Raw genomic sequence first — 13251 nt, forward strand, 5'->3', positions numbered from 1 at the left:
TCAGTGTAAAGTTAGATAGCTGGGCCTGGATTTTCAGTAGCTGTTTCTCACATCTCCCACTGTAACTTTGATGGAAGGTCCATGGAAGGCCCAAAGAAACTGTCTATTACACTATTTCACTGGTGTTACTGCCAGTCCTCCACTATAGGTAAAGCAGGGGATCAGAACAAATTCCAGGCAAAGGAGAGCGCATGATAAGGAGCAGTGGAATGTAATGGAGGTAGAAGGCCACAAAACAAATGGAGCATATCAATGCCATCAATTATGAGATTTATCTTCTAAACTAATGTTCTTCAAAATTTTCAGACTGTTTTCAAAGAATTAAGATAAAAACTCACCAGGGTAGAAAATTAATCTGAGTCCAGACTTGCTCTGTGTGAACAGCTCACGTCTAAACCAAGAGACCCAAGTCAGGCTGAAAATTAAGTCTTGAGACTTATCAAAATGTTCTGGGCAAGCTGTCATGCCCAAACAGGCAGCTGGCTCTTTAGGTCTGCAGTAGTGAATTGGTAGTCTGTATTACACTGCACCAGAAGGTTTGTCTTGGAAAAGGAAATTAGATATGGTGTAAAAATGGGCTGCCAATTTGCTAATGTGTCTGTTTTGCACTTTCAGCAGAGACCACCTTATTCCCAACAGATTTCAACCTTTATATCTGTCCAACAAAAACCTGTTCTTTGTTTATCTAACTTAGTGTACCTTTTCTTTGCAGGTAATAAAGGTGCAGTCGGTGTTTCATTCCTATTTAATGGGACATCTCTGGGTTTTGTCAACTGCCACTTAACATCTGGTAGTGAAAAAGTCCTCAGGTACATGCATTAATTTATTTAGCCAACTAAACAAAGTCAGACTATGTTTCACACTCAAGAAATATAAGGTGAGTTTTTAACTGAGACAATTGCACAACACCATTCTGTAATGTCCATTCTTTGAGGTGGAAATAATCTCCTAATATGACTTATTTCCAGCTGAATTTAATGTCTCACTGCCAACTGAGTAGCTTGAATACCCACCACTGGAAGTTCCCCTCCAAGTCACTCACCATCCTGACTTGAAAATATGTCGCTGTTCCTTCACTGTCACTAGGTCAAAATCCTGGAACTCCCTTCCTAACAGCACTGTGGGTACACCTGCAACACAGGGACTGCAACGGTTCAAGAAGGCAGCTCATCACCACCTTCTCAAGGGAAATTAGGGACTGGCAATAAATGTTGGCCTAGTTAGAAATGCCCATATCCCGTAAATGAATAAAAAAAATATACCCATTGGAGTTTAGAAAATAAAATAGGTGATCTTATTGAACCACATAAGATCTGAGGGGATTTGATAGGGTAGGTACCAGGAAGATGTTTCCATTTGTGGGAGAGATTAAGGGGACACAGATTAAGAATAAGAGATCTACCGTTTAAGATGGAGTTGAGGGTGATGTGACGCAGACAGCAAAGTGGATTTGAGACTACAATCAGATCAGCCATGATCCTATGAATGATGGAGCAGACTCGAAGAGCTGAATGGCCTACTCCTACTCCTAAGTCCTATGTTCCTATTTCTTATGTTCCTATGTTTTTGTACACAGCTTGGCCGAGAGCCCAGACACCATTACTCTTGTTGGAACAGCTGCAGCCAGGAGAAATCTTTGCTTGATTGACAGCTCAGGCACTCTGATCTCTGAGGTCAATTTCACATGTTTCTTTACACAAGGTTAAGAGGTTTCAAGGGCTTCCAGTTTTTGTTACTGATACTTTAAAGGGTCTGGATGATTGACATGTGTATTGCTTTCTTGTGAAATGGCTGTTAAAACATAGTAGAATGTTATGAATGAATTACATTTTAAAAGTTTTTTTATACATCCTATAGGGTTCATTGCAGCTATACCATGTGTAGTGGGTCAATGAGCATTGAAGCGCCATAACTTGGCATTGGAGGGGGGGGGGTGGTAAGAGAGGACATGGAGAGTGTGTGGAAGGGCAGAACTTGGTATTGGCATTATGAGGAGCCATGGGGGTTGGGTAGAAGGGCCGAGCTTGGCATTAGGGATATGAGGGGCCTTGGGGTGTGGCTGGAAGGGCAGAGCTTGGCATTGGGGATATGAGGGGCCATGGGGGGGTTGACTGTTTGGGCATAATAGCATTGGATGTATGAGGGGGCCATAGGGATTGGGTGGAGGGACATAGCTTGGCATAAGGGGCATGAGGAGCTATAGAGGATTAATGAGGCAGCATGGATAGGGTATGGGGAGTGTATGGTGGGGTGGGGGGTTGTGAGGGGTGAGGGCTGGAGGGCCTTCATGTTTTTATTTTAACTGGGACAAAGTCCCACAGCACTAGGGCCTTTTAAACAGCTTACCTTGGCACCCGGCAGCACCTGCGGCTTGCCCGACTCCAGCCGCATCTGCCCCGGTAGTGGAGATCCCGCCTTTGCGGGCACTTTCTCCTGAGGCAGGCGGGCCGAGCCAGGAGTTTTCCTGACTCCCACTACCTGTCTCGAGATTGAAAAATCAGGCCAAGGTCTCCAAATTTTGCATCACCACCTGGGGCTTCCAAACTGTGCCAGAATTTCACAAGAAGCTGCATTGACCTGGGCAACTTTTAGGCTGGAAAGTTCAACTGCTTTCAGACTGTATATAAAATCAGTAGAGAAATGGCTCAGCGTGCCGGTGTGACACACAACCCAGTTCAACCTCAGGTCTCATTGAAACGCTGTCAGCGATCCCAGGGCACCAAATTGGCACTTTGATTTGGGAGGGGGTGGTGGGCAAGTTGCCAGTGAGCCGGAGGTATTTTGCTGGCCCAAGAGAAACAACCCTGCATTGCCCAGGACAACCATAATAAGACTGGCAATTTCCGGGGACATATTTTGTTTGGAGCAGTTGCTTTGCTGATTCTACACGCGTCAGGCACAAGTTGAATTTCTCAATCTATGATTCTGAGACTTCATCCTGAGCTGCTATAGCAGATGGAACCTGTGACTTTAAACTCAGCTGCTTGCTGTCTCTTGGTTGTAAACTTCCACTGCTGGTTTTGTTTTAGGCGAAACCAGAATTACTTGGATATACTCCGTTTGTTATCATTGGGAGATAAACAGCTCAGTTCTTTTGACATCGCTCTGCGTTTCACCCATATTTTCTGGTTTGGAGACCTTAACTATCGACTAGATATGGATATTCAGGTATGTTTCATTTTCTTCCTGCTTTATTGGAATCCTTGATTTAGGAAAATAGGATTTTGTAGGAACAGCTAGAAAGGGCCTATTCTCTCCTTTTTGTTTACTTCTAATATGACCTTTGGCTGTCCAGGCATCTCTCAGTCTTCTTTTACTCCAAAAAATGTATTTACTTGTCTCTTGTGCCCATTTCCAGACTGCCTTTGCCTGCCAAATTAATCAATGGACCTGAAAGTCTATAGGGCCTGTACTTCCTATTCAAGTACGACAGAATGGATTACCCCATCCGCAATATAACCTTAGGCTGCACATGCTGCCCATAACTGGGGAGAAGGTCTTTTGTGTAGCCAGGGTGGGTGCATCAGGACCACCTGCTGGAAAATGTTGGAGCGGCATTGTGCTTGGCGGTGAGGAGTGAGGCACTGATGAAGAAACATCCCCTGTTCTTCTGTTCCCAATAGAAGAAACAGGCCAGTTGTCATCTCTGGTCGCAGATCAATCAAAAGTGTTAAGGAGTCACAAATGGTCTAGTTTACAGATTTAAAGTGGATTATTGAAAAACGATAGTTCAAATACAACACATAATCAGAATAGACTTACAACCTGTGACTGGTGAGAACGTTTACCAGTCCAGAATCAGATGGATGGAATTGCCTGGTCTGTTGCCTGCTGTAATGATCCCTTCCACGCCTTTAGGCTGATAAGCATTTTAAGCCAAAGCTAGTAACCCTTAAACAGCCTCCTCCTTGTCTGTGCTCTTTTCTTCTTGACTACCCATTTATATACTTTAATTTTAGGGGACTGGTAGTTGTCTCATGTCAATCAATGATTCTAATTCAACTTGTCCAGTTACTGAGGGACAGATATACAAGTTAAACCCTTCCCTTTCTAGCCTCCTCTTGCCCCTGATGAGATCACCTTATTGCTTACCTCTTGTAAGAACATTTCATTCATTTAATGGGCACAAGGGTCCATCTTGTTACATCCAGGATTGTCTCCATGAAGGCCCATGCCTGAAGGAGCTATGTCACCTAGATAACACTGTTGAACAATGGACAATTGAATGTGTTGTGTCTTTGTTATCTCCTGAAGGGGCTGCAGAGTTCCTTGAACTTGATACAGAGAGTGAAAAACTTTATTGCTGGGAAATTACAGGCTTGACATTTCTTTTAAAGCTATTATTTTTAGCATTTCTATAATATTCTCAGAACTACTCTTATTAAAATGACCAATTTCTCATAGCTGTAAAGGTTTAGGGCCTACCTGCAGGCTTTGGTGGAAGTCACGCTAGTTGGCAGCTGTTGTGAATTCTTGCTGAGGCCCACAGTGGATGTAAAGAGTGGAATTCCTCCTCTTTTGACAGCAAGTGGGAAGCAAACAGAAGATCTACTTCCATAAAATGGCAGGATATAAATTAGGGAGCGGGCTCCTGGTGAAACTGGTTAATCCCCATTTTCTATTAACTGAGCTGGAAATCTGCCAGAATTCCTTTGGGTTTGGATGGGAATTTTGGGACCCATGGGCTGAATTTTCATTTTTGGACTTGACTCCGATGTTGGGAGCATTTCCGGGTCCCGAACATGCACCGTGTTGGCGTCTCTTACCTGTCACAATTTTCAAGAATCATGGCAAGTTAGTGGCCAGATGGCCAGATATCTAATAAAGGATGGTAGGTGGGCTCCCAATGTTGGAAGGCCAATAGGAGGCCCAGCAGCACTGAAAGATTGGAGGCCCCACCTTCAGAAGCAGGTGCTACTGATGTAGGTAGGAGAAAGAGAGGGCACTTTGAGATTGAGGTGCCCTCTATAGAACTTTCAAAATGTTAAAATTAAAAGTAGTCACAGCTGCCAAACGATGAATGTGGAGGGAGAATCCCTCCACAAGTCAACTTACCTGCCTCTTACCCTGACTCCATAGCTGAAAGAAAACTTGGCCCCGTTTGTCTATTGCTGACTGTGAAAAATAACATGGCTGGATGAGGCTTATGAGATAAATAATGACAGAGGGCGGCATGGGATTAGAGGATAAATTTGTTTTTTTGAGGGGGACACTCAAGGACACTCAATCCAATGAAGGGAAACTCCTAAATCAGATACTTTACCTTTCAGGATATCCTAAACTATATCAGCAAAAAGGAGTTTGAGCCATTACTGAGTGTTGACCAACTGAACTTGGAGCAAGAGAAAAGAAAGGTTTTCCTGAAATTCTGTAAGTACATTTCTGACAATTTAAATGTATTAATTGCTGCGTGCTATTTTTAACACCTGACCCCTCAATTCTCCCCTCCCTTCACTAGGCTCCTCAATCCCTCCCCGACCAAAATCCCCAGACTTACCTTGACGTCAGGTATCCATTGTCCTTCTCCTTGGGACTCCCTGTAGTCCCAGCACCGGTCACCACTCTGCTGGGGCCACTCAGCTGCTGGTCAACCAGATTGGCCGGCGGCTCTCGACAGCAGCATTTGCTGGACCAGAGGGCTGCCCCAGTGTATTGTTGCTGTGAGGCAGCCTATTTTAAAGTCGGCAAGGTCCTGACCAACTGACCGGCTTTTCAACTGGAGGGGGGTGCAGGGTGGGGGGTGCGTAGTATGGAAGACACACCAACCCCCTCCCCATGCCCCCAGTAAAATTCACCTCATAGAAAATTTTGCAGCACAGGAGGCCATTCAGCCCATCATGTCTGTACTGACTGAAGAAAAATTACCCAGCCTTATCCCACTTCTCAGCTTTTGGTCCTTAGCCTTGTAGGTTACAGCACTTCAAGAGCATATCCAAATACTTTTTAAATACAATAAGGGTTTTTGCCTTTACTACCCTTTGAGGCAGTGAGTCCCAGACCCCACCTCCACCAACCTCTGGGTGAAAAAATTACTCCTAACTCTGATCCCTCTATCAATTACGTTAAATCTATGCCACTTGGTTACTGACCTCTCTGCTAAGTGAAATAAGTCCTTCCTAAGCACTCTTTAGCCCCTCATAATTTTATACATCTTAATTAAATCTCCCCCGTTCAGAAGAAAACAATCCCAGCCTATCCAATCTTTCTCCATAGCTAAAATTATCCATTCCTGTCAATATCTTGTAAATCTCCTCTGTACCCATTCACATCCTTCCCGTAATACGGTGACCAGAAATGCATGCAATACTGTATGATATGGAACTTTAATATGAATTTAGGACATATAGAGATCATTGTATAAATGGGAACATTTACATAATGTATTATATATATCATTTTACCACATGCAGTATATCCTTCACTGCATTGTGTGCTTTGGGCCATGATCATCTAATAGCATTAAACTGGGCATGATAAACAAAACAAAAGTACTGCAGATGCTGAAAATCTGCAATAAAAACAAACAAGAGTCAGAACACTCAACAGCTCAAGCAGCATTTTTGGAGAGAGGAACGTGAGTTTAATGCTGCAGGTATATGATTCTTCCTCCGAGTTATGGTAGGGAAAAGATGGTCTGCGACGAAGGGTCATAGAGCTGCAACGTTAACCTTCCCATACTTATGTATTGACAAAGGCTCTGCGCTTGTGACATTGTGCTCTCGATCTTCTTTTCCACATCTGACAGATGAGGAAGAAATCACTTTCCCTCCGACCTATCGATATGAACGAAACACCAGAGATGTTTACTCATGGCAGAAGCATAAAACCACTGGAGTAAGTAACATCAAGCTGTCCATGTTCCTAACTTCATCCCTTATATTCTTCTTCCCTGCACAAATGCTTCATTCGCATGGTAAGTTAAAAAGTGTGAGAAAAAAAAACTGACAGAGCATAGAGGCATCATGAGGACAGCTATGCAAGTAAGTCTTTCACATAGCCCAAGAAATAAAAAAAATTGAGTTTGAAGAACAAATTTAGCTTCCAGGGTTTGATGTTGTCGGCACTACAGAGACCTGGCTGCAAACTGAGCATGATTTAGTGCTAAACATTATGGACCATCAAATCTTTAGAAATGGCAGAGAAATTAAAGACGTTGTGGGATGGGGGAGTAGCAATACTGCTAAAATACTTAATTAGAGCAGTAATAGGAAGGGATTCTAGTAGTGGTGATTAGGCAGAGAACCACGATCAGTTAGAGTTAAGGAACAGCAAAGGATGCAAAACTCGGGTAGGAGTTGTCTGCAGACCTCCTGACAATAATGATGCGGTGGGGAATATATATATGGAGATCTGATAAGACAAAAAGGACACAATGTGGTTCTAATGGGAGATTTTAACTTTCACATTGGGCTGAATTTTATGTCCTGCGGGTGGGTGGGTGCCCGACCTGATCAGGCGTAAAATCGCTCGGGAAGAGGTTGGGTGAGCGTCCCGACACCATCATTCACTCACGCCATATTTCTTTTGGCGCGCAAGCACGAAAGTCGGAAGCGCACCCGTCGACAATTAAGAGGGCAAATGAGCCCATTGACGGCGCAATTGTCTCCAATTTTTCATGGCCCGTCCAAAGTTACGGTTGGCGGATGGGGGCATCGGCCAGGCGGCCTTTGCATTTTTCATCAAACCACGTCCAAGGGCGGGATGAAATTTCCGTTACGAAACAAAATAAAAATAAATATCTGGGTGCAGCATTTTTATCAGTTTTATTTTTAGGTGATTGCGATGCTTGGGCACTTTTTTTGCGGCTTTTAAAACCTTTATTTGATGATTTTCAGGTCAGCGGCTCCCTGAGGCAGCTGTCTGTCTTCAGGGAGCTCTCTCGCAGCGCTCACCCCATGCTCGCGGTGACATCATCGCCCGCCCCCACCCCTGCAGCGCTGAACTTTTCAGCACGCGTTTCACTACAGCTGGCTGCTAATTGGCTGGCCAGCGTGAAATCATGGCCAATCACGGTCAGCGGTCCATTTCCCGACTGCTCCTGGGCCCACCGATCAGGCGCCCCTGAAATTCAGGCCCACGAGTTGGAAAAGCAGAACAGCTGAACCAGTGAGGGCAATGAATTTCTAAAATGTATTTGAGACAGTTATCACATTCAATTTTAGTCTTGTTCCCCCTCCTACCAAGCTGTTAGGAAACCAATGGGAACAGGTCGAAGACTGACTTTTACACCCAATCTGATTTTACTTTGCATTCAAGTCAATATTGTTTTAGAACTGACAAGAGAACAAATTATATTAGATTTAATGATAGGTAATAAACCAGAATTAGTTACCAATCTGTTGGTAAGGGAACATCTTACACATAGTGCCCATAATAGAGTTGAATGTTGTATTAGTTTCAAAGGGAGGATAGAGAGTCTGAAACTAAGGTTTTAAATTTAAGAATAAGGAATGAATTAACCACTGTTAATGGGCAAATCTACAGACAAACAGTATGAAACCAGTATATACCTCCACTTGTGTGATTAAGCAACCATGATCAATAAATGACATCCGGAAGAAAATAAATGTAGAAGGTTTACACAAATGTAAGACAAACAAATCCAGCAAACTGTGAGGCTATAAAAAGAAAATAAGTTATCTAAAAAATGAAATAATGGGTGAAAGAAGTGTTGTGGAGGACATCAAAGCTAACAGCAAATGTTTTTGTAAGTATATTAAGAGGAAGAGAGTGGTGAAAGGTTGTTGTAGGCAAGACCATAATGGACAATAGGAAATAGCAGACCTATTAATATAAGTATTTATTTTCACTGTGGTAGAATAAGGAAAACAACCAGAAGTAGAAGGGAACCTAAAGATAAGTCAAAGGGAGGGAATATATAGATTTAATATGAGTTAAAAAAAAGGATGGTAATAGAGGAAATAATGCAACTTATGACAGAAAAAACTCTAGGACCTGATGGTTTCCACCCAGGAATGTTAGAATAGGTGAGGGAAATGCAGATGCATTTGTCCTAAATTTTCCAAAGCTCTCTCGATTCAGGAATTGTGATTTTTAATTAGAAAATTACAAATGCCACTTTGTAATTTAAGAAGGGAGAGAGGGAGATACCAAACAACTAAAAGACCCATCAGTTTAACATCAGATGAAAAGATCATCAGGCTTATTGCTATTCATACCTTTGTTCTTTGCCTTTATTATAGGTAAGAATAAATGTTCCTTCTTGGTGTGATAGGGTCCTGTGGAAATCCTACCCAGAAACATATAATCAGTGTACTTCATATGGTAGGTATACCCATTTATTATTGAAACAAATGGTGCCTTTGCAGCTCAGGGCAACAAAGCAAAGCTGAAAGGAAATTCCCATAATGACCTGGCCATTCCTGCACTGGTGAACAAAGACATGTCACCTGTTGAGTTTTGTAAAATATATTGCATTGATTTTCCAAATTTGAACAGTGTTGCTTCAGGTCAGCTGAAACTGAGAAAATATTTTGCAAACTTCACCACTTCCACTGTTTAAAACAAATAAACCTGGTAATTTAACATGCCTGCAGCTTGTCAGGACTTTCACAGCTGGCACTGAGGTCAATAATAGTGAGGTTTGTGAATTGTTTAAATAATTGTGGATTTTCATCTGGCTTCTGTTGGGAACCTGGGTCTACTGAGAAGTGAACACTATTAAAATGACATCGCAGGCACCAAGTAAGCGGAAATGGACCGGTGAATACTTCTGTTTGAATTTTAACACTAATGTGTCCTGTTCCTGATGGGGGGAGGCGGGTAATAAAATCGACCCCCACCCCGCCCCCCCCCCCCCCCCCCCCCCCCCAGCATGTTCTGATTCTGAATGATGTCAGCAAACTTCTAACCCATATTTATTCAGCCATAAATAATCCCCATGTATTTCATGTGTTGCAGATTTAGCCCTATTAAGTCTCAGAACTTTCAACCAATGTTTTGCACCAGTTCGGAATCTGACCTTGAGGTTTCAAATCCTACTTATTGGCACTTACAACCTCTGTCATAGTCTGATGAAGATGGTTTTAAAAGGCCAGGATTTTCTGCCCCTTCCTCCCCTCTCCCCCACTCTCTCCCCCCTCTCCTCCCTCTCCCCCTCCCCCCTCTCCTCCCCTCCTCCCCTCCTCCCCTGCCCCCTCCCCTCCCCCCTCCCCTCCTCTCCTTCCCCCCCTCTCCCCGGATATTGTTTCTTTGCCATGAGACACACCTGTAAAGTTGCTTTACTGACAACTGGCCCCATCTGCTAAAACGCAGAATTGTTGTCACTGTTCAGCCAGAGGTTCTCCTGTGGTCTTTCTTGAGCCAAAAGAATTTGGAAGCTTTTCTATTTTTAGGTCCTAAAGGAGCCATAGTTTTTGTAAATTAAGGCAATCGGTCGTCTTCCAGACCAGTTTCAGACCAGCAGAAAGCCATCAAATCAGTTGCTGTCAACTAAGTAGCCAAGATAATAAACCTTGAAAGTGGGAGAACCAACCTCCTGGCAATTCAACTACAACAAGCTTCAGAGCTTACTAGGAATCCTCTGCTTTTCATTCTACCCAAAACACCAATTAATCTAAGAAACTACGGGCCTGCTATTAAGGAGACTGAAATAATCCCAGATTGCAAATATATTGTTTTTTCCTTCATCTGTATCTAATTGTTGTGTGAGTAATAGTTTGTGGGAGTCATGTGAGTGACATTTGGAGCAACAGTTTTTTTTTATTCATTCAAGGGATGTGAACTAGGCCAGCATTTATTGCCCATCCCTAATTGTCCTTGAGAAGGTGGTGCTGAGCTGCCTTCTTGAACTGCTTCAGTCCCTGTGGTGTAGGTACACCCACGGTGCTGTTAGGGAGGGAGTTCCACGATTTTGACCCAGTGACAGTGAAGGAATGGCAATATATTTCCAAGTCAGGATGGTGAGTGGCTTGGAGAGGAACTTCCAGGTGGTGGTGTTCCCATGTTCTGTTGCCCCTGTCCTTCTAGATAGTACTGGTTGTGGGTTTGGAAGGTGCTGTCTAAGGAGCCTTGGTGAGTTTCTTCTGTGCATCTTGTAGATGGCACACACTGCTGCTACTGTGCATCAGTGGTGGAGGGAATGAATTTTTGTGCATGGGGTGCCAATCAAGCAGACTGCTTTGTCCTGGATGGTGTCAGGCAAGGGGAGAGTATTCCATTACATACCTGACTTGTGCCTTGAAGATTGTGGACAGGCTTTGGGGAGTCATAAGGCGAGTTACTTGCCCCGGGATTCCTAGCCTCTGACCTGCTTTTGTAGCCACAGTATTTATATGGCTGGTCCAGTTCAGTTTCTGGTCAATGGTAACCCCCAGGATGTTGATAATGGGAGATTCAGTGATGGTAATGCCATTGAACATCAAGGGACGATTATTAGATTCTGTCTTGCTGGCGATGGCCATTGTCTGGCACTTGCATGGTGCAAATGTTACTTGCCATTTGTCAGCCCAAGCCTGAATATTGTCCAGGTCTTGCTGCATTTGGACATGGACTGCTTCAGTATCTGGGGAGTTGCGAATGATGCTGAACACTGTGCATTCATCAATGAACATCTCCACTTCTGACCATATGATGGAAGGAAGGAAGTGTGGGATAATAAATAACATTCTTTATTTTAAAACTCACAAAATGGCTCGCTGCAGGGATTATTTGAATTGGGACAATCATTCTGAGGGTAAAAATGCACCTCACATACTAAACACTTTGATCATGGAGATTACGAAAACACACACATTCTGTCCATGGCAGTTTCTTTTTTGTATGTCAAAGCCTGTCAGTGGAAGAATTCCAGGAGCTGGTGACTGTTTTTGCTTTTAAACTTGTGACTGGGGTTCCTCTGTGGCCGATGATTTCTCTGGGACGTGTCTCGACTCCACTAAAATTGTAGGGGCACGGGATGTGATACATTGCTCACCCCTGCACTGGACCTGACAAGGACAGGAATGTTGTAAGTGGGTGGGCTACCTACACCCCTATCCTGTGATGGTGAATGTTGTTGGAAATGGGAATGGGGTGGGAATCATGGAATTGGGTCCCTCCTGCCATTTTTAAAGGGCAGCTGAGTTGTCCTGACTCAATGAAAATCTGGGACAATATTTAATTCCATTTGAAGTTGCACATTACTCACCAAGACTCACTGTTATATTGTAATAATGGAATTCTTACACACACTGTCTCAGAAAACCTAGAACGTAATAATTTATTTCCTCATACTGGTCCTCCTTTATTTTTCTGCAGGTTGCACAGATGATATCATGACCAGTGACCACTCACCCATCTTTTCCACATTTGAAATTGGGGTAACATCCCAGTTTGTGTCTAAAAAAGGTAAAAAGAGCCAAGTGATATAGAGAATGTGTTCATCAATGGGGGTTTCCTGAATATCTCCACAAGTGGAGTTGAACAGATAATGTAAAGAGTGAGTTAGTTGGAGGATCTGGGTCACATTACTGCTGGTTATACATTGGTTTTTCATCTGGATACAAACCTAGATCAGAGTGATGGAGTGAAAGATTCTTCAGTCTGTATAAGCAGTTTGAGGCAGTCTCAAAATGGGTGTATAGGCAGCCAAGCGGTCATGAGATCACAGGGGGGAAAAACAATCCTGCTAATTATTGTTTAATGATTGCTATTGGCACATCAGAGAAATGTGAAATATGGAAATACTACAACGGTGCAATAGAGGATACTTTCTCCAAGCAATTCTGGAAAGTTGTTGAGGCAGAGCAGAAGGAGTGTTACTGTTCTCCATAATTAGTTGCATTAATGAGCGTTAAGTAATGTAATGGGGTGCATCAAGAGCAAGAATGGCTGGAATTTTGTCCAGGTGGTGGCTGTTGTAATATACCTTTAAGGGATTCCAGAATGACATCACTAGAAAGGAAATATATCATGTGATCCAGTTTTAGTTTCATTTTTGCTTTCAGCAGAACACACACAGCTCTGCAGCTCTGATGTCTTCAAGCTTTATATCCATGTATTCCTGTTCACATGTGCCTAGACTTAATGAATGAACAAAAAACATTTGTACCCAATCCCTTATGAGTGATTAGTGCTTTTATATCATTATAAAACTATTACATATTCCACCTCTGCCACCATGTTGTGGTTTTATTCATGTCTTATCAGTGCAATCTGTGGTTGCCGGGGCCAGTCAGCCACATTCTGCTGAGGGGTGGGCGGTGTTAGTGTGTTGCAAGGTGAGGTTGGTGTTACTACATTTGGGCCCTT

The 13251-nt window shown here is 43.2% G+C and overlaps 1 protein-coding gene across 3 annotated transcripts in view; it reads left to right on the forward strand.

Moving 5' to 3' along the window:
* Window positions 1-13251, forward strand: part of LOC121282311 (phosphatidylinositol 3,4,5-trisphosphate 5-phosphatase 2-like) — a 137565-nt gene that overhangs the window by 100267 nt on the left and 24047 nt on the right. For all 3 annotated transcript variants that reach the window (XM_041195977.1, XM_041195978.1, XM_041195979.1), the window contains 6 exons: window positions 713-809; window positions 3030-3168; window positions 5271-5370; window positions 6746-6834; window positions 9204-9285; window positions 12259-12348. In XM_041195977.1, coding sequence (XP_041051911.1) covers window positions 713-809; window positions 3030-3168; window positions 5271-5370; window positions 6746-6834; window positions 9204-9285; window positions 12259-12348 — 597 coding nt within the window. The remainder of the gene's footprint in view (window positions 1-712; window positions 810-3029; window positions 3169-5270; window positions 5371-6745; window positions 6835-9203; window positions 9286-12258; window positions 12349-13251) is intronic.

Source organism: Carcharodon carcharias, chromosome 9 (genome assembly GCF_017639515.1).
Source record: "Carcharodon carcharias isolate sCarCar2 chromosome 9, sCarCar2.pri, whole genome shotgun sequence".
NCBI classification, from domain to species: Eukaryota; Metazoa; Chordata; class Chondrichthyes; order Lamniformes; family Lamnidae; genus Carcharodon; species Carcharodon carcharias.